Here is a 19720-nt window from a genome sequence, read left to right on the forward strand (position 1 = left end):
GGCCATGCATTCTCACTCACTCCCACACTGACATCAGCTGCTGGCATTCAGCAAGAGAGAGAGGGAGAGAGAGAGAGAGAGAAGGAGAGAGAGAGAGAAGGAAAGGGAGAGGTTCTCAATTGAGTGCAGTCACCAATACAGGCAATGATATGGAGAGGGTGTGTGCATGTGTGTGCATGTGTGTCGGTGAAGTATTAGAAACATAAAGTTTCTAGACATAAGGGCAGGACCTAGAGCTCTGGCACAGAAGACTAGCCGTGTGTTTATGTGTATTTGTGTGAGAGACAGAGGGCGGGGGGGGTCATACTGCTAGTGGTTATGGGTTTGTGGGCCCTTTTTTCTTCAGGGGATGGCTGTATAATGAGTCATAAGAGTGGGAACTGTGTGTGTGTGTGTGTGTGTGTGTGTGTGTGTGTGTGTGTGTGTGTGTGTGTGTGTGTGTGTGTGTGTGTGTGTGTGTGTGTGTGTGTGTGTGTGTGTTTGTGTGTGTGTGTGTGTGTGTGTGTGTGTCTGAGCATACACTGCACTGCGCATGTGTGTGTAACAGAATCCGTAATTGAAAAACAAGGGGAGGAGTGCATGCTAGAAAATTCCACAGGCCTCAAGCCGAGACGGACCCTTCTGAACCAAATCCACAAGTGGCCGAGTTACGTAATGCAGTAGCGCGTGTAATCATTAGACCGGGCCCGACACTCTAATGGACTAGAGGGGAAAGGGAACGAATGTGATAAACGACCCTCTGACTTTGCAAAGGAACAATTATTAACACAGTGTTATGATGTACATGTGATGCCATTGCCATAACTTGTCAGGGACTATTAGCCATTACTGCAGTGGGTGAAGAGAGAGAGAAAGGGAGACAGAGAGAGGAAAGGGGAGGAGAGGAAGAAAGGGAGAGAAAGACACACAGAGAGAGAGAGAGAGAGAGAGAGAGAGAGAGAGAGAGAGAGAGAGAGAGAGAGAGAGAGAGAGAGAGAGAGAGAGAGAGAGAGAGAGAGAGACTGGTTAGTTTTATGATTCAGGGACAACCTTCTTGTGAGACCAATGTAGGCCCACGAGCAAGTGTAATAAGGTTTGGGAGAGGAAAAAGAAGGGAGGGAGAGAGGGAAAGAGAGAGAGAGAGAGAGAGAGAGAGAGTGTGTGAGAGAGAGAGAGAGGGGGGAGCACAAGAGAAGAAGAGTATCTGATGGCATTGAGGAATCTCTCATGGTTTCAAACAGCTTTTGCAATCAGATGAGAAAATTGATTTGTATTGGATTTTTCTGGCTTCCCAAACATATTGCTGGACTCATATTTTCAGGGATTTTGAAAATGTAGTTCATAATTTTGGACAACATTTGTCAAGACCGACAATCGATGCAACCAATTAGGCGGAGGTGCAGAGCCTATTCTTTTTTATTCATCGTTAGAAACTGTCTGTGACAGGTCTATTTACAAAATTATACCTGCCACTGGGCACACTTGGTGTGACAGACCAAAAACACCACTCACTTTGACACAAGCTTGTAGCAAACATCATTACATAACACAGCAATATAGGATTTTGGCAATGTTCCGACTGGGGAGCCCCAGGAGTTTCACTGTACTTGTCAAAAGTCACAACATTGCTTGATCCCTTTTTCCCAAAACAGGTCTGCTTCTCTCCCAAGCTCCTTCCTGCCCTCCACTCTCCTTTCTCCCCCCCTCTCTGTGAATCTCTTACTCAATCAACTTCACTTCTTTCTCTTTCTAGCTGTAGTTCCTCTGTTTCTCTCTCTCTCCCTTGTATCTGACATACTCACTCTTTCTAATCCTCTCTCTCTCTCTCTTCCTCAATCCACAGTTAAGTTTAACTTTGGACAGACAAGCCTCTTTCTCTGAGCCAGATGCTGGCCAGTCATAACAACCCATGACCCTCTGAGCTAGACAAACAATACACTCTTGTTTTGGGGCATTTCCTGTTGTCTGCACATTACAAAGCAATTGAAAGAAGGGTCAATTAGATCTTCCTTTTAAAAAAGCATTAACCGTCCTTCAATCATACCCATGAACTCTCTCTCTCTCTCGCACACACACACACACACACACACACACACACACACACACACACACACACACACACACACACACAGAAAGAGAGAGAGAGAGACCACACAGAGTCAGGGTTAAAAGGGACCACATACTAACCACACTTCATATTCATTCTCTGCCTTTGTCGCTCAAGCTGCCACCCCCCCCCCCCACCCTCCCGTCTTTCGCTTAAAGCGTTCCCCACGACCGAGGCAAAATGGCAAATGAGAAGGGGGGGGGGGGGTGGGGGGAACCCTGACGGCTCTGCGGAGGTTGGTAAACAATTTCATTCCCAACCGGCGGCGGGACCTCCGCTGGCGACCTCAATCAGAGACGGAGCTAATATCTCCTCTTCTGCCGAGTGAAGAGCCTCCTCCGCGCTCAACAGCCCGTCTCTCTGCCTCACTGTGTGCCGCTCTGGGTCGCGCTACAGCTCCATCGGAGCCTTCACTCGCATCACTCCAGTAACAGAGCATACTTCACTACCTACCCAGCTAACCTTAGCATTGAAGAGGCTCCTCTGTATTATCTCGCTTCGCCGACTCTAACTAGGCCAGGGCCAGTGCCTATAACGGCTCATCTCACAATGCTAATGTGAATTTGTGGATCCGACCCCATGATTCAGATCCACTTTCTCGGTCTTGGTTTCGTCTCCAAGGCTACAAGTTTCACCATAATCCTGCTAACAGACAGACAGACAAACCGGGAGGATAACCTCCTTGGTGGAAGTAACATGGCCATGAACAATGCAGGGATGCAAAAACAGACTGAAGCACGATATGTCAACATTCTGAAGGGGATGGTCTGAGAAATATTGAGATTCCCTGAACAGATGAGACAATAATATACACTAGTAGCACAACAGTGCTGGCTTCCTCCATCAATTTCTATTCCCATATTAAACATGTGACCCTATGAGTCCATTGCAGAAACAAGGGTTTAGCTTTGTAGTAGTAGAAGTAGAGCAAATACAAGACGTGCTGTTAAAAGAGAGGCTGTACTTTAGCAAGGAGAACCTTTTTTATTTCCTTTCATAAGGATTCAGTGTGTTAAAAGGAGTGTCTAAGAGGTTTCTCATGCAGGCGGAAGGTTAAAGAAATATGATTTCTTTAGCCTTTAGACGCAGAACGGGGACGGGGCAGCATCACCCAGGCCTGGACTTTTCTGCCCAGCGCAAATAGACTTTCTAACCCCTTTTGTCTGCAGGGAGTGCAATTTATGTGGCCAGCACTTCTGGTGACACTGAGAGGGCATTGTGGGAGAACTGCAATGCTCATCTCGCCGCCGTAGCATAGCGTAGCGTCTCCCGCCGCTTACTCTGAGCTGGAGGTCAAGCTGACAATGATGACCTGCACATTCTCCTCTCTCACAAAACCAAAAAAGTCCTTTTTGTGTGTGAGTGTGTGTGTGGTTGAGGGGAGGTTAGTAAGCCCCAGGCTCCTGTTGGTATTTATGTGTTCATTCTACAGGATGGTGCTACATCTGACAGTATGCCCCTATGCCAGAGAAGACCGCCATTGAGTTCAATGGTCCATCGAACTGAAAGCCAACCAAACACCCTCATCAGAGATACTGAACATGTTAATCAAATACTTCATTGAAAAATTAATGAATAGATATATACATAAAGAAATTCCTGTCAAATGAATTGAATCCGCAGTAGGTATAGAAAGAGTTTTTTCTAAGAAAAATGTCTTTCCCTCAGCTTGTGCTCTCCTCACAAGGTCTCAAGGTTTGCCAAGATTCCCCTCACTTCAGATCCAATACTGACTGCTCTCTGGTGATTGCACAAGCGAACTTGGCAAAAGTGGTAGCAGCAGTGGCACTGCAACAAGCACAAGGTGAAAACAAACTGTGGCCACTTATCCTGTCCGCCGCCATTTTGTGTCCACAGTCCCCCGAAAAGAAGCTCACAGAATGCCAAGGCGAGGTTAAGGTAGAGACAAGCTTATCACAAAAAGCAGTGGTTACCAAGTTCGCAGCTTTGTAAAGGGAAAGCAAAAGGGGAAGCAGAGGGGCTGATAAAGGCATTATCATGGACTGGGGAGAGCTTAAATGTCAACCTTTTCAAAATCCAATTGAAAGGGGGGGAAAAAGTGTTCCTTTTCATGTCAAGAAACAGAAAAAAACCTCGTTGACATTTGGCCCCCAACCGCAACGTAAAGGATGTTACGTGTCAGAGTGTGTGAGTGCGTCTGCTGAGTGCACAGAACACACAAGTCACACACACACACACACACACACACACACACACAGACACACACACACACACACACACACACTCACATAGTAAAACACATAGTATTTCTCTCAGCCCGCCTGCCATTCATATAGGACCTAGTAGGAAGAGAAACTGCATTCCCTCCAGGAGGTTGAAGGTGATGGGAAGCGTCCACATGAGAAAAGCACAAGAGCGGGCTATGCTGCCTTTACAACAAGGTTACAATCAAGACAGCAGTCCATACATCATGAGCCCCATACTGTATTCAGAGACGCCCCCCCCCCCCCCCTTCGACTCTTTCATTATGATATGGTATATATTGTGCATATGATACAAAGGTAAACTGCATGAAGTTAGATTTTCATGTTAACTGAGGCTCCCCAGTGAATAGAAGTATACGGTGAATCAGTCCATCCTTCTGTTCTGCGCTTTATTTGTGCCATATAGTTGATGTGTGGCCTGCTTTCGGCATCGACTGGCCGGTGTCACCGCAGTCGACCCCGAGGTCTGCTCCGAGACCTCCCAGCATTAACACACACACACACACACACACAAACACACACACACACACACACTCACACACACACACACACACTTACACAACATACACACACCATCACCCCCAGGATGCATCCAGCCAGTGGCCTGAAAACTTCTGCCTCACTGGAGATGCCAATACCATGAATGGTGTGAACTGCATGATGGCCACAAGGGGCCCCTACCCTGTGTGTGTGTGTGTGTGTGTGTGTGTGTGTGTGTGTGTGTGTGTGTGTGTGAGAGAGAGAATGTGGCTGCTAATTATTGGGAAAAAGGCCAACCCATTATTGGCCATTTGATTCGATTGTCTTTGTGGCACACACAAAGGACAAAGCACTGGCCTCCTCTCTTCTTCTCCTCTCCCTAGACATCCCTACATTCCAGGGATGACATGTAGAGCACTGGGCTGAGGCTGGATTGCTGTGACTAGGTCACAGTGTGTGAGTGTGTGTGTGTGTGTGTGTGTGTGTGTGTGTGTGTGTGTGTGTGTGTGCGTGTGTGTGTGTGTGTGTGTGTGTGTATGTGTGTGTGTGTGTATGTGTGTGTGTGTGTGTGTGCATGTGTGTGGACATGTGAAAAACAGCAAGAGAAGGACAGAAACAGGCAACCCAAGAGACAAAGGGGACAAAGAAGAGGTGTGTGAGAGAGAAAAAAGGAGGGAAAGAGAAAAGGAGAGAGGGAGCGAGGGAGGAGGGAGGGATGCCACTAGGCTATAGATGGCAGCTTTGTAACCAGATAATTGCAGAGTAAGTTCCAAAAGAGCCATGGTGTTTCCATACCCTTTAATGTCGATAAGGTGCAAAACCACATGCAAGCTTTGCAGGTTCAGCCACACAAACACACGCCCACACACACACACACACACAAACACACGGCCACACACACACACACACACACACACACACACACCCATGTGATAGCAGAAAAAGACACCAAATGGCACCAAGCTCATCAGTGACAACCTGTAATTTACAGACAGAACACAACGTCCACACCACCACAATCGCTAACCCTGCTAATTGGTCACGTGGTCGCCGTGATGACAGATGTGGACTGCAGGATGTTGCCGAACAATTGGACTAAAGAGGCAAACAAATCAAACTTCATTTTCTAGCCGGTTGCTTTCTGAGGAAAATCCACTAATAACGGTTCAGCTCTCCCCAAGCAGGGAGTTCCAGTAATCGGGTGACAGAATTAATAACGATGATGGCATCACTAATTTCCTGCCTACAAGGAGGGAGGGGATAATGGAGAGAAGAGTATGAGGAGGAAGAGGAGGAGGTAGAAGAAGTAAAAGATGAAGGAGAAGAAAAATAAGAAGAGGTAAAGAGGCATGAGAGCAAGATATGATTAGAAAGCAAAGAGAGAGAGAGAGAGAGAGAGAGAGAGAGAGACAGAGAGAGAGACAGAGTATATAAATGCTGTCACTATATTAACTGACGATACTCTATTGTGCTCAGCCAGAAAGCAACAGACATAGATCCACCATTATTCTTCAGTGCTCAAGGGCATGAGGGAAACACATATAAATTCATATTGATGAACTGGATGTCCCAGCACAGAATGAAACTGCCAGTCTCAAGCAGGTGAATTGAAATGGCTATCTTTGAATCTTAATGGACCCTTGGATATCACTATACACCTTTACTGATCTAGATAGATAGATAGATACTTTATTGATCCCTAGGGGAAATTCAAGATCTCTCAGTCCTATACAAAACACCTGGACAATCCTGATTCTGACGATCAAACCTGTCTGACCGAGGGCCATACCTGTGTGAGCCTATTGTTTCTTACAAAGTGTTTCTTGAAAATGTATGTGTAAAAATATCACATGGACATGCTAAGACCTGCGTTGCTGATCTAATTGATATGCTGCTGACATAGTCTCCTCATAACCAGAGGTCACACACGACTGAAGACAAGAATAGGCCATCATACACTGCACCTTTAAAAGGGCTCATATTTAAACATCAAACATTTTCCCTAAATCCTTTTGGGCATTCCATTCCTGGGATTGGCTCACCCTCCTCCCCCTCCCCTCCTCTCCTCTCCCCTCCATGCTCCTCCAGAAAACAGGACGTTATTCAGTCAAGGGAGACTTCAGGAGCGCACAAAGGAAACATGTTGTTTTTGGCATGAACAATCTTTCTTTCTTTCTCTAGCTCTTTCTTCCCTTCTTTCTCATCCTCCTGCTTTCTTCTTCTCCCCCACTCTTTCCTTTCTGTTTCTCTCTCTCTCTCTCTCTCACTCAGCAAAACTCCCTTGCTTTCTCCCTCTCTCTCTCTCTCTCTCTCCTCTCCACACAACGGGGCCTGCAATTAGCATGGCCGACTCCCCAGAACAAATACTCGGTCCTGAGCGGCTGCCAGCGGCGGAGAGAGACGGCTTTGCAGAAGGAATGCGCGGCATTTCCTTTACTGTGCTTTCACCCGAGCTGGGCTAGAGAAACCAACGCTCACAGCGAGGGAGCAAAACTTCCTGCTTCTCCCCCTGCACTCACCCTCCCTCTCTCACCGCCCCCCCCCCTCTCTCTCTCTCTCTCTCCCACCCTCGCTAACTCAATGTTTCTGTAACTTGTGAGAATTTACCGGAAAGAGACAATAGTTCACCTCTTACTGCGCTCTGTGCCTTTCATGCTCATTGTTGTGTGTGATTCGTGGACGCGAGATCTTTGATAATCACGTCTAAACTTCCAAGCATCTGTCTAAATCAGGGGGCGGGAGACAGCACAGGGAGAGAGGGAGGGGGGTATTATCTGGTTACGGCATTACCCCAAACCAGGGGTCAGAGGGGCTAAACTGGGTCACTGTCCCCCTTTTCTGCCCCTCTTTCGTTTCCATGTTAAATTTAAAAGCAGTCCTTCTCAAGTGGCTACAGGAGTCTCACATGGAACTCTCTCCCTGTTTCTTTAGCGGCTACGGCTAAACCGCTAGCAAACAAAACAGCGACCCAGTCTGCCGGCTCCAGAGGCCATCATTAAACTGCATGTCAAGATGGCCAGAGAGTCTTCCAAGGTCAAAGCCATATCAGTCCATCTCTCTGACATGATTACCCCCCAAAAAAACAGCAGTGTTTATATGATTTGTAGAGGACCAAAAAGACTGCTGAGTACATGATTGCTAATATGCCAACTATATTAAAAACTACTAAGAGGCTATTAATACGTTTCCTTATGTTCATTATTCCCTTAACTACTGTAATTAACTATTTAACTAAATCCACAGTCCACATTACACAATGCATAACCACTACCCTAAACCTAACCCTAGCCAAGAGAACTGATAAGGTAGAATGTGAGTCAGAATTCAATGCCATTCCTAGTGTACAAGACTCTACTTGGCAATGTTTGACTTTGACACACGCAACATTTCTTCACTGTTCATCCACTGACCCTTGAGCCCCCAAAATATATCTGCAACCAATGAGTCAGCTATTTATGGAGGGCTTTCTTTATTGTCTGTGCCATATTTCTTTGTTTAACAACACAAATATGGTAAGAAACAACAAACTCTCATCATGGACCCATGGTTAAATATTGACTGCTCCATCTTTATGCTGTAAACTACAGTTATTTTAAGAGTAGTCCCAAGAGCCAAGCTGGATTTGAAGTGTTCCCCTCCCCCATCTCTCCTTCAGTACAGTTCCACAAATGACAAAGTTTTATTACTCTGATATATCTGTTTTAAACAAGACTCCCCTGAGATGGTGTTACCATTCAGTTTTTATTGTGGATTGATTTCTTGTAGGGGGGGGATTATGAGCGTCATTACATGTAAAGCTGTCGGTGCAGTGCTGAGAAATGGCGTTATCAATCTCCCCTCGCATCCTTCCCTTCCCTTCCCCAAGATCTGACGTCTCCGGTCAGCCGATGGTAGCCACTGGGATCTCCGAGGTCAATGAACCAATCAAAATACAGTCCTATCTCTTCCCCTGCTACCTGCCATTGATTGGGTTAGGCAGGCATTTCTGCAAGCTCTGGTATGTGAACAGAAATGGTCCCAGCTCTCAAGGGAAGGGCGCCCAAGGGAAACATGGCTTCATGTGCTCAATCTATATAGAACCACACATAGATGAAACCCCTTCACACAGCGATCAACCTCATAATGTATGCCTGTTTTTTCTTTCCCCTGAAGGTTTTTACGATTTTAACCAAAGAGCACTTCACCTCTTGTCCCTATTCAGCTAATTTTCACTGTCAGTATTGCAATATGCACTTCACCTAGACCAGTCAAGCTCTGCTTTCCCTGTAATTGAGTTTAAGGGAGGAAATGGTATCTCTTTTCTTAATGTGACGGGGGCACAACTGTCGATGGTTCCGAGAGAGCCCGCTCTCAACGGGAGCAGAGGGATCAGCCTGATGACTCACGACAGTAATATGTTTCTTATGTAAATGATAACAATGGAAAGCATGCTGGTACCACCACACTGGAATGTGCTCTCCCTTGGCCCCTGAAGCCCCCCCCCCCCCAACACACACACACACACACACACCACCCACTCCTTCCACGGGGCCAGCTCCTCATTTCCCCCCTCTTCATGCGTAACACAAACAGATGCATGAGAGATACACAGAGAAAGGAAAACACGCCGCCTTTATATAACTGCCAAAAGAATGAATCGCTTGCAGACACAAGGCACAGGCTATTTTGATATGCCACAGCTCAGTCTCTTTGACTGTATCCTACACACACGCACACACACACACACACACACACACTCACATACACTCTCACACACACACACACACACACACACACACACACACACACACACACACACACACACACACACACGCACACACACACACACACACACACACACACACACAAACACACACAAACACACACACACACACACACACACACACACACACACACACACACAAACACACACAAACACACACACACACACACACACACACAAAAGAGTCACATCACATATGGACTTGGGGGCTAATTAGGAGAAGCACCAAAAATTGATGCAGAGTGGTAATCTGAGGACATTTTGAAAGAATGAAACGTAGCTTTGAAGAAATCACAGCTCTGAGGTTTCAGGGCATGTTGTTATGGTAGACCCACAGGGAACAGACAAGGTTGATATATCGTGGCAACCCACCAGCTCCAACCACCATTCATTATCACGAGCAGGAGATCAACCGCTGTTGGAGATGTGCCATGCCTATGTTTGGAACTCTCCTTATCGTCAGATAGCATTTAGCCTGTTTACTGAATCCACTGGGCAGAACTTGTTGCTTACAAAGCTCACGAGTTTGTTAATGGTGAAAGCAAACCTCTGGGGATTTTAAAGGGAATCCTGCTGATTTCTGGCCATACAATCCCCCTTCCCACTTGTTCACAAATGCGTGGAGGTCAGTTGCTAGCCTGAACTCTTCTGTAATGACACACATGAGAACTCTGTTGTCTTGTGAATTCCTTTTAGAGTCTCATTATGATCATTTCTTTCAGCAAAATTACATCCGCCGGTGGGAAACCAGTGGCATACTCTAGGCCAGCAGAGCTGGTAATGAGCCCAAATGGTTCTCCAGTGGTTTGGTTGTACAAACAGACATGAGCAGGCCACAGTCCTACCATTAACATCTGATAAATCTTCAATTAATGTATTCATAAGGACAGTTATAGTCAAATAGAGTTAATATGGTCAAATATATTATTTGGGCTTCACATTCCCCATTTTCACATGTCATTGTATCCTGTGGTAAGAGATATAAAAATGCAAAAATGCTCTCAGAAATAAGCTCTTTGTGTTTGTTTGAATGCGAGTGAGTGTTGTATCATGTAATTCTAAAGATTTGTCAGGGTTTCCTCTATAAAAAAGACATGACCTCAAACTTTAGAATAACATTTGCTGTAACAACAACAGCAGTGGCACCAGCAGCACTTTGACTCCCATTTTCCCCCTACTAAAAGGATCCCACGTGCAAGAATTCCAACACACATGCACTAGCATACCGCGCAGAGGCACAAAAAAGCACAGATGACATCGTCCTGGCAAAACAAAAAAAAAGGGGGTGGGGGCAGAAACACAAGAGGAATTTCCAGTCAAAACTATGCAAGAACAAACAGCTCTGCAGACAAAACACGAACACAAGGGGGGAGGAGACCGCCACGGGAGAGGAGCACTCCTCGTGTTCCCAAACCTCCAAACATATACACACAAACACACACACACACACACACACACACACACACACACACACACACACACACACACACACACACACACACACACACACACACACACACACACACACACACACACACACACACACACACACACACACACACACACACACACACACACACACACACACACACACACACACACACACACACACACCTGCCCCAATAAAACAACCAGGGCCATCAGGCTAGTTGCTAGGATGCTGTTGCGATAACAAGCTCATATTTTTGTTCTTAATTGCGAAGGAGGCGGCAGCGCCCCTATGAACACACAGCAACTGCACGCACACACGCACACGCACACACACACGAGCGACGCACGCGAGCAAACGCGGAGTAGGCACATATCCACCCCAGAAGCGCATTCCTCAACGGCACATTGGCGCACTGATAGGCCTATTAGTGAGCTTATCAGGCCCCGACAAATCAACCTGTTTGTTAGTTCTGTCACAGACATACTGAAGGAAGTCTTCACATAAACAACAGAGACGAAGCCAAAAAGAAAGAACGCAAATACAACCAACCCAAACATGCCAATCCTCTTTCAATGTCTCCCGGAGAGAAAAAAAGGACAAGAAAAAACATCAAAATGAGAAGATAAAAATGTATTGCCCTCAGGGAATTTTCACGCGTGCATTTGAAAGGGCAGCTAGACTGAATGTTAAGTATGCAGAGCGAAAACAGGAAGCTTTACACATACACACACACACACACACACAGACACACACACACACACACAGACACACACACACACACACACACAGACACACACACACACACACAGACACACACACACACACACACACACACACACACACACACACACACACACACACACACACACACACACACAGACACACACACACACAGACACACACACACACACACACACACACATACACACACACACACGAGTTGCAGCAGGTGATAATGGTGTGTACCTTACACACACCCACACACACACATACACACACACACACACACACACGTAAATGTCATTTATTACGAACAAAATTATCACAGGAACCGAAATTTAATCACTTACGAGGCCATACTGCTCTTGACTGATACTTCAAATGGGTTAATCTTCCTGATTAATCTCTGAATATGTATAAATTAGTAAAGAGGCTCTGCATCAATTAGCAAAGTTAATGATTAATTAAAAATGCCCTCAGGTTTGGCTAATGTATGTGCCATATGCTTAGGAAGATGATAAACAAAGATAGCAGCCTTAACACAAAAGTTTTTGAGAGAGAATCAGAACAGAACAACAACACGGGCAGCACCAACTTGGCCCTTCCCACCTGCCTAAAAGCCGCCTGTCACTCAGGCAAAATGAATCGACATCTGAGAGGCTGATAACAGCATAGCTGCACGCACACACACACACACACACACACACACACACACACACACACACACAGACGCATTCAGGGTGTGAAAAATGAATGGTTTTTTAGTTGGGGCTTGCGTAATCAGTACACGGTAGAGAAGCCTCTGCCAGAGTTTCAGTCAGACATGACCACACATGCACTGTCTGAGTCCCCAGACAAACATTGGAGAGAAACACGGGAAGAGGAGGGAACAGGAGCAAAAGAAAGGCATAGAAGAGAGAGAGAGAGAGAGAGAGAGAGGGAGAGAGGGAGAGAGGGAGAGGGAGAGAGAGAGAGAGAGGGAGAGAGAGAGAGAGAGAAAGAGAGAGAGGGATAGGAAAGGAAGGGTAGAGGAGGGAGATGCATACCTTCAATCTTCTTCAGGGCTGTCTGACAGGTATCCTGGCTGGGGAACTCGAATGGGTTATTGCACGTCCGCAGGCTATCGCATTCGCACTTCCCATCGATGATGTTGCAGCCGGTGACCAGGTTTTCGTTGCACGGCTCGAATCCCAGTAGCTGGTCGTCGTCCCAGTTTTCATCTGAGCCATTGGGGAAGGAGACAAGACAGGATGTCACATGAGAGAGATATCACTTTTAGGATCCACCATAAATAAACCCCAACAGACAGGGAGTCATTCCACGTTGTACATGTACCAAGGCCTGCTTGTCTGATTACAGGCCTCTGGTAATATTTTCACACACTGAAATTTAATAAATCCTGCTTCCCCCTTGGAGGCTAGATAATTACGATATGCATATGTTCCAACAAATCCCGCAGGTGGACTTCTGTGTTATGTTCGCGTTCATTTTTCACAGCTAATTCCCCGCAATGGGAGTCCACTGACAATGAATTAAAGTGACCAAAGCTTGTATTATTTCCACTAATCCAGGAATCCAAACAGTAAAACCTTTGTTTTTGGATTGATCTGTATGTTGGTCACTGCTGTGCTGGTGGTGGTCATGAAGCATGAAGCGCTGGTCACAAAGCATTGGTTGCAGTGTAGTGTAGTCCATTTGTTCATTTCACTTTTTACACTAAGCAATCAAAGGGGACCTCATTAAATACACCTCAGCACCGTGGTGCATTACAAGAGGCTTCATTACAGCAGCGAGGTGAAAGTGCACTGAATGGAAAGGCTGACTGTCTCAGCAATTATTATGACCGCCGCGCAGCGAAGCGGCGGTCATATAGGTTTAGTCAGAATTATTTTTTTATTTTTTTTCGCATGCCCAAATTTTCCGTCAATGAGTCCCGGGACACTGAAAGACCGGGGTAGACGAAACTTGGTGGGCATGTAACCCCATATGGATAGCATGGAACCATCGTTTTTCGTTTTGATCTGTAGCCCACCCGCTGGACTGCACCCCCTGAAAGGAGGGTAGGGCAGACACAGTTCTCTATGAATATCTTGAGAACTGTAGGGCCTAGGATGACCATTTTTTCCGTATGTTTGCCTCCAGGGGTCATGTTTACCCATTTCATGTGCACAAACAGATACACACACACACACACATACATTCACAGTAATCATACGTATGACACATACTCACACAGTAGACATATGTACACACAAGTACGCACACACACAAGCACGCACACACACACACACACACACACACACACACACACACACACACACACACACACACACACACACACACACACACACACACACACACACACACACACACACACACACACACACATACATAACATAAACATAACACAAACAATCAAGAATTTCTCAGAATTATGAACAGGCAAGATGGAGGTGGGGTTGTATAAAATGAATTTTACATGTGAAATCTATGAACTAATCATGTTTTGGTACTTGTTGTCTAGCAGATACCAGTGAGAATTGAGTGTGGATAATGCAATTTAGTGAGACAGTTAGAATCATATAGGCCTTTCAGCGTGATTTCTTTTTGTGGAAAAAATGTGCTGGACTGGGCGGCGGTCATATTTTGTACCGCTCTGCGGTACATCTAGTTTTTTCCAGGAACACTATCCAATGAAAAAACCCGACGGCTGGTGTAAAAGAGACAAACCAAAAAAAATCTTGCAATTGGCACCCCAGTCCACCACTTCTGGCCAACTACTAAACATGACTCCATGCTGCATTCCTCGTTCTTGTACTTGTCCACCCCCCCCCCCCCAAGCGGAAGGGAGCTTTTCGAAAACAAGAACAACCCCTAACCTCGACGTGCCACTATCTCCCTGCAACATTATGAAGGCTTATTTACAGAGCAAACATACATTACAGATAGGGCACCGGTGCTTGGGTCTCTGTGTGTTTACCTTATCTCATTTTATGTGGGTGCCTGAGGTGCGAGGTGTTTGACAATACATATTTTAAGGGAGTTGTGCATGCAGGTGTCGCACATGCATGTCTAAATTGGGTCGTATCTATCGGGTCGTTTTCTTTCCACCCTCCTGCGCACGCAATGTGTCTCATACAGGCTCTCATTTCAGAAGTCCATAAAGACATCTCCCTGTCATAACAGAAGAGGAGACCATGCTGGTTTTGGGGAAGGGTTTCGAATTTTACGGTGGGATGTTTTATGCCATAACATCACCACATCAAAACAACCTCATGTGTCAAACCAGATCTAAATGTAATTGGATGATTCCCATATGACACTCTTTTGTTTCTTATTTTACTTTCTGCACAACATAGTTCACAGGCTCCAACCTTGGGACTCTTGTTGTTGCACTGTATCTACCCATACTGCATGCACTCCATCTCCCAGCGCTTCCATTGATGTTCGGTCACGCGGCCCAGTATATCTCTGCCTGACCTTTGACCCTGGAAAATCACATTAATTTAGTTCGTCTGTCTCTCTGAAAGATTCCCCACTTGGCTCCTCAGGTATTAGAGGAATGCCTTGGTCCTTGACCTCAAGAATGTAGAGGCCTCTCTCTCCTCCATCATTCTATGGCCTCCGCATTCTCAAAAGCATTGGTTCAACTCCAACTGCTGAATGACCACACAATGGTGACAAAAGAGATGGGTAAAAACATGTGATTAATGCATCCACAGAAAGAGAACACTCCATGTTCGTCAATATAACAACAAAGGCTACACAAACGTGTACTATTTGTATTGCTCTGTATTCAATGACTCATACTTCTGACATGAATGTCTTTCCTTATTACTATACGATGTATTTAGAGCAATTGATAAAAAAAGACATCCAGCTACTGAGGACCAAGTGGACATAATGGAAGGTAGAAACTCTCCAGAAACACACGATACAGTGACGTGTGAATTGCCAGGACAGTTATCTGCCATCAAAAGCGAGCAGGAATCTCTGGGAAACTCTATGCCTTTCACTCCAGTCCACGAAAAAGGAGGGGGGAGTGAAACTAAATACAGGACGTTCCCTCTTCTCGGTCCGGAAGTTCTGCAAGTTTCAAAAGGAACCGTGGGGACTTCACAGGAGCTTTGGCAGGGCAGTTCCCCTCAGGGACAGACGGTGTCCCGTTCCGTCATAAGCCCCTTTTTTCTGTGTGTGTGACACTTCAAAAAAAGACACTCCAGCCCAGAACAGTGAGTAACTGAGATGAGAGCCTGTGGGTGCAGTTTCAGCCATGTTTCCATTGGCCAGAGACAGCACGGCGCACTACAGTAAGAAGACTCATTTCCCCCAGGCATACACTAGTGATGGTTCAGTTTCATCACTGTCTGGTCGATCATCACAAATAGGCTCAAACGTGTGGAATGTTAAAGCCCTGCTCTCTGTATAATATGTGCATATCGTTACCTTTCTCTCTATGCAGGTGTGCTCCCTGATCAGGAGAAGTCTATCCTCATTCATGACAGTATATTTTGTTTAGAGTGAGAATTCAAGAAAGAATTCAAGCAGTACTTCAAGATGCATTCTGTAAACTGCCTTGGATAAATGAATAAATGTCTCCCATTGTGTGTCACTCAACACACACAAACACATTTTACAGTAAATCTGAAGGAAAGCCCAAACTCAATGAATCACACTATTTCCAAAAATGATACTTGGGACCCTATTCTGAACACAATTGCAACGGCATGACACAACCAGACTTTGAGAATTGTACATGCATGGGTCATGGGTCTAAGTATATTCTGTCTGGTTGTAAAACTAGTTTGATCCAGGGTCGCTATTACTGGAGAAATAATCGGTTTTGAAATCACTGGCGCTTTTTGCTTGAGAACAAGAGAGTTGAGGTTAACTCTTTGCCGGTTAGTGTCAGGGACAGCAGAATTTCTTTTGTGTGAGAGGGACAGAAAAGTGGACATTGGACAAACAGAAGCAACACAGGTGACACAAAGACTGGGATTGAAAAATCCTGGTGGACTGCTTTGAGACATCGTGTATTTTGAGTATGAGCGCATAACCTACTTTATTGAGCTAGCTAGTTCCCTTTGAAGATGTAGGAGGCCTCGGGAAGGAAGAGGGTAAACTATGCAGAACTGGAAGCAGAAGCAAGGGAACTTGGCTGGCAAGCACACAAAGTCAGCCACAACACCTCTGTTATTTTGTTTCTTGAGGACGATCACTTAAAAGAACTGTATAGGAGTTGTCTGACGCTGCTGAAAAGACAAGCCAATGGTTATGACTGAGGTGCTCGAACATCATTTAGGGTCATGTTATGACCTGAATTGACTCGAAAAATGTGAAATCTTGTCGCTGTGCTTCTGGAGTGGTACTTTTTTCTGTCTGTTTATAACGTGCCCCAACTCATCATGAGTGCGGAGGAGGAGGGTGGGATGCTGCACACCACTGCTGATCCTTCTGGAGGCATCATGGGCCTAATTCAGCGAAACGCAACAACATCAATAAAGGTGCCAGCTTGATAACTCCATGCTCATAAAGGCTGCTCTGTTGGTAATGTTTTTTTTTTTTAATCTGTTTTGGTTCTTGGTTAGGCATTCAGGCTACTGGTAACACATATTGTGCTGTGAAGGAGAGCATTTACAAATTCCGGGTACAACATGTGGTGCGTTTGCAGCTGCCGCCAGCCAACTGTGTATTGTTGTCGTATCCTGCGTCCTGTTGTGTTGTGCTGTGTCAGATAGCCTTGGGTACTAACTGGGTTCTGTGGCATCGCATGGTGTACCGAGAAGGAGTCTTTGCCGATCCTGGGTCCAACATGCGGCTTATTTATGACTGCCACAAGCCAATTGTGCATCGATGTTGAATCTCGCATCAAGCTGTGTTATGTCAAATTGGCTTGGTTGTTGATTGGCCCCGGGGGGAGATCCACTACCTATATAGCAAAAATAAATGTAAAGCCTTTTCTTGTGTACGTCTCAAAACATATAAATGTGGGAGAGCAGAGTGGAATGGAAAGCAGTGAGGAATGGATGAAGTGCTACGGTGGAATACATGTATGATACAAAAGAGAGGCAAACAATGCAACACTCCAGAGACAAAACTTGAATTGGTTGGGAATCCATTTTATTCTGTGTGAAACTGGCAGTGTGCCAGCTCTGCCCCAAAGGCACCACAGCTATTGTGTGAGTGAGTCTCTGTGTGTGTATTGATTGAGGTTATTAAAAGGCTACTACGCTGCTAAAAAAAAGGTCAGAGGGCAGTGATGGGCACTCTCACGGCAGTGATAATCTTTGCTGTTAATGGTGGTGATGTGTGGTGTAATGTGTGTGGGCAGTGGCTGAGCCTTTTTCCACATGTTCACTCGGAAAGAAAGGTGACCCTGACCAGCCGCTGATGATTGGCGAGGGGTTTGACCACGACCATGGCCCCTGTGTGTGTCAGATTGTTTGTGTGTGTGTGTGTGTGTGTGTGAGTATGTGCGCATGTGGTGTGTGTGTGTGTGTGTGTGTTCCATGTCATTTAGAGATGAAAAGTGACCCGAGGCAGCCTGTGACACGACCCTCTGTGTGTGTGTGTGTGTGTGAACACACCACTGTGTGTTGTGTCTAGCTCCAGGTAATTTAGATGGGGGGCAGCCAAACAACGCTGCCCATGCTCCTGGCAAGAAACCCACAGATTCCTCTTTGGGAGGGGTCGGGGGTCTGCTCCACACTCTCTAATGGTCAGAATGGTCATGTTGGAGTGAATGCTGGTGAGGAGCGAGTACCTCACACACAGGGACTTATGTCCTCGCTCCTGGTCGCTGCCTGCTCAGTGCAAAGTTGTTTATAGCGATGGAGATTAGATTTCCATCACCTCACCAGCCAGTGAGCATGCTTTAAAAGCATAATTCTTTTTTGGATGGCGTCCTCCTTGCTCGTACAACCAAAGGGGGACCTTTCCTACCCTCTCCCCACTCACACACAGAGACACACACCAAAGGTATATAGATATGAATCAACTGAATCTTTAAATGCCTAACTTCACCCTTATCATCAGGGCCGATAAGTGCAATTTCTACCCAGAAAGCAACACTGTCTAGCAACTTCTACATGCAATCAAAAACTGGGAAATATAAGCAGGCAATGTACACATGTATTCCCTTAACAATGGTGTTTTGATAAAATCCTGGCACATAATCAAGTCCAAGAGGGAGAGAGAGACATGTAGGAAACTTTGAGCCTTTGTTTCCCCCCGGAACCATCACTACATGGCGTAGGAGAGCAGTCGGCTTTCTCTCAAAGACTACTGTGAATCATTACATGTCCATGTGCCCTAAAAATGAATTGCTTATTTTGTGCTGTACAAGCTAACAGGTTAGAGTTAAATAAGCAAGTACAGAAGGGGGGGAAAAAGACACTGCACAAAATATGCTAATTGAAAGAATGGATAAAAAAAGCTGCAAATGTGTTTTTTTTATAACATATGCACTTAATGGGTGCATATATTTTGTTTCAGCCTAAGGCTACAGCATGTGCTTTCTGGGTAACTGTAAAGCCTAAAAGCTTGGTTAATTCCGTGACTTTTTTTCTGCAGTTTGCTAGTCTTTCTCCTCCTTTTCTTCCTCACTCCTGGGCAGTAACCAGGCTGCAAAAGAACGATAACCCCCCGTGACACTACACACGCAGTATCCTGCTAGTTTGCCTGCTGAGCAGACAACACAACAAACTGTAGAGGCTGCTGGTGGTGAAGATGGAGGGACTGGAGGTGTGTGTGTGTGTGGAGGGGGGGGGGGGCAGTGTGTGTGTGTGTGTGTGTGTGTGTGAGAGAGAGAAAGAGAGGGGGTTGCGCTTGAAGGGTCAAACATTTCTGCTTGTCTTCGCTGACTGTGTGAGACAGGCTGAGCTTCCATGCAAATTTAAGTCAGCATTCTCTTGACTTGTTTTGCAGGAAATCGACAGACACACCGGGCGCTCGTTTATGTGGGCTGGCAGTGACATTCATTTTTAAAAGGGGGGGGGGGGGGCAGAGTTGTGGAC

The 19720-nt window shown here is 45.8% G+C and overlaps 1 protein-coding gene across 1 annotated transcript in view; it reads right to left on the minus strand.

Annotated features, from left to right (window-relative positions):
• Window positions 1–19720, minus strand: part of crim1 (cysteine rich transmembrane BMP regulator 1 (chordin-like)) — a 106815-nt gene that overhangs the window by 81900 nt on the left and 5195 nt on the right. Inside the window, exon 2 of the mRNA XM_076300775.1 lies at window positions 12752–12925. Within this exon, the coding sequence (XP_076156890.1) occupies window positions 12752–12925 (174 nt within the window). The remainder of the gene's footprint in view (window positions 1–12751; window positions 12926–19720) is intronic.

Source organism: Alosa pseudoharengus, unplaced genomic scaffold, assembly GCF_046254945.1.
Source record: "Alosa pseudoharengus isolate Yale_2024_CS ecotype anadromous, Long Island Sound unplaced genomic scaffold, YU_APseudo_1.1 YU_APseudo_1.1_scf_22, whole genome shotgun sequence".
Taxonomy (NCBI): domain Eukaryota; kingdom Metazoa; phylum Chordata; class Actinopteri; order Clupeiformes; family Clupeidae; genus Alosa; species Alosa pseudoharengus.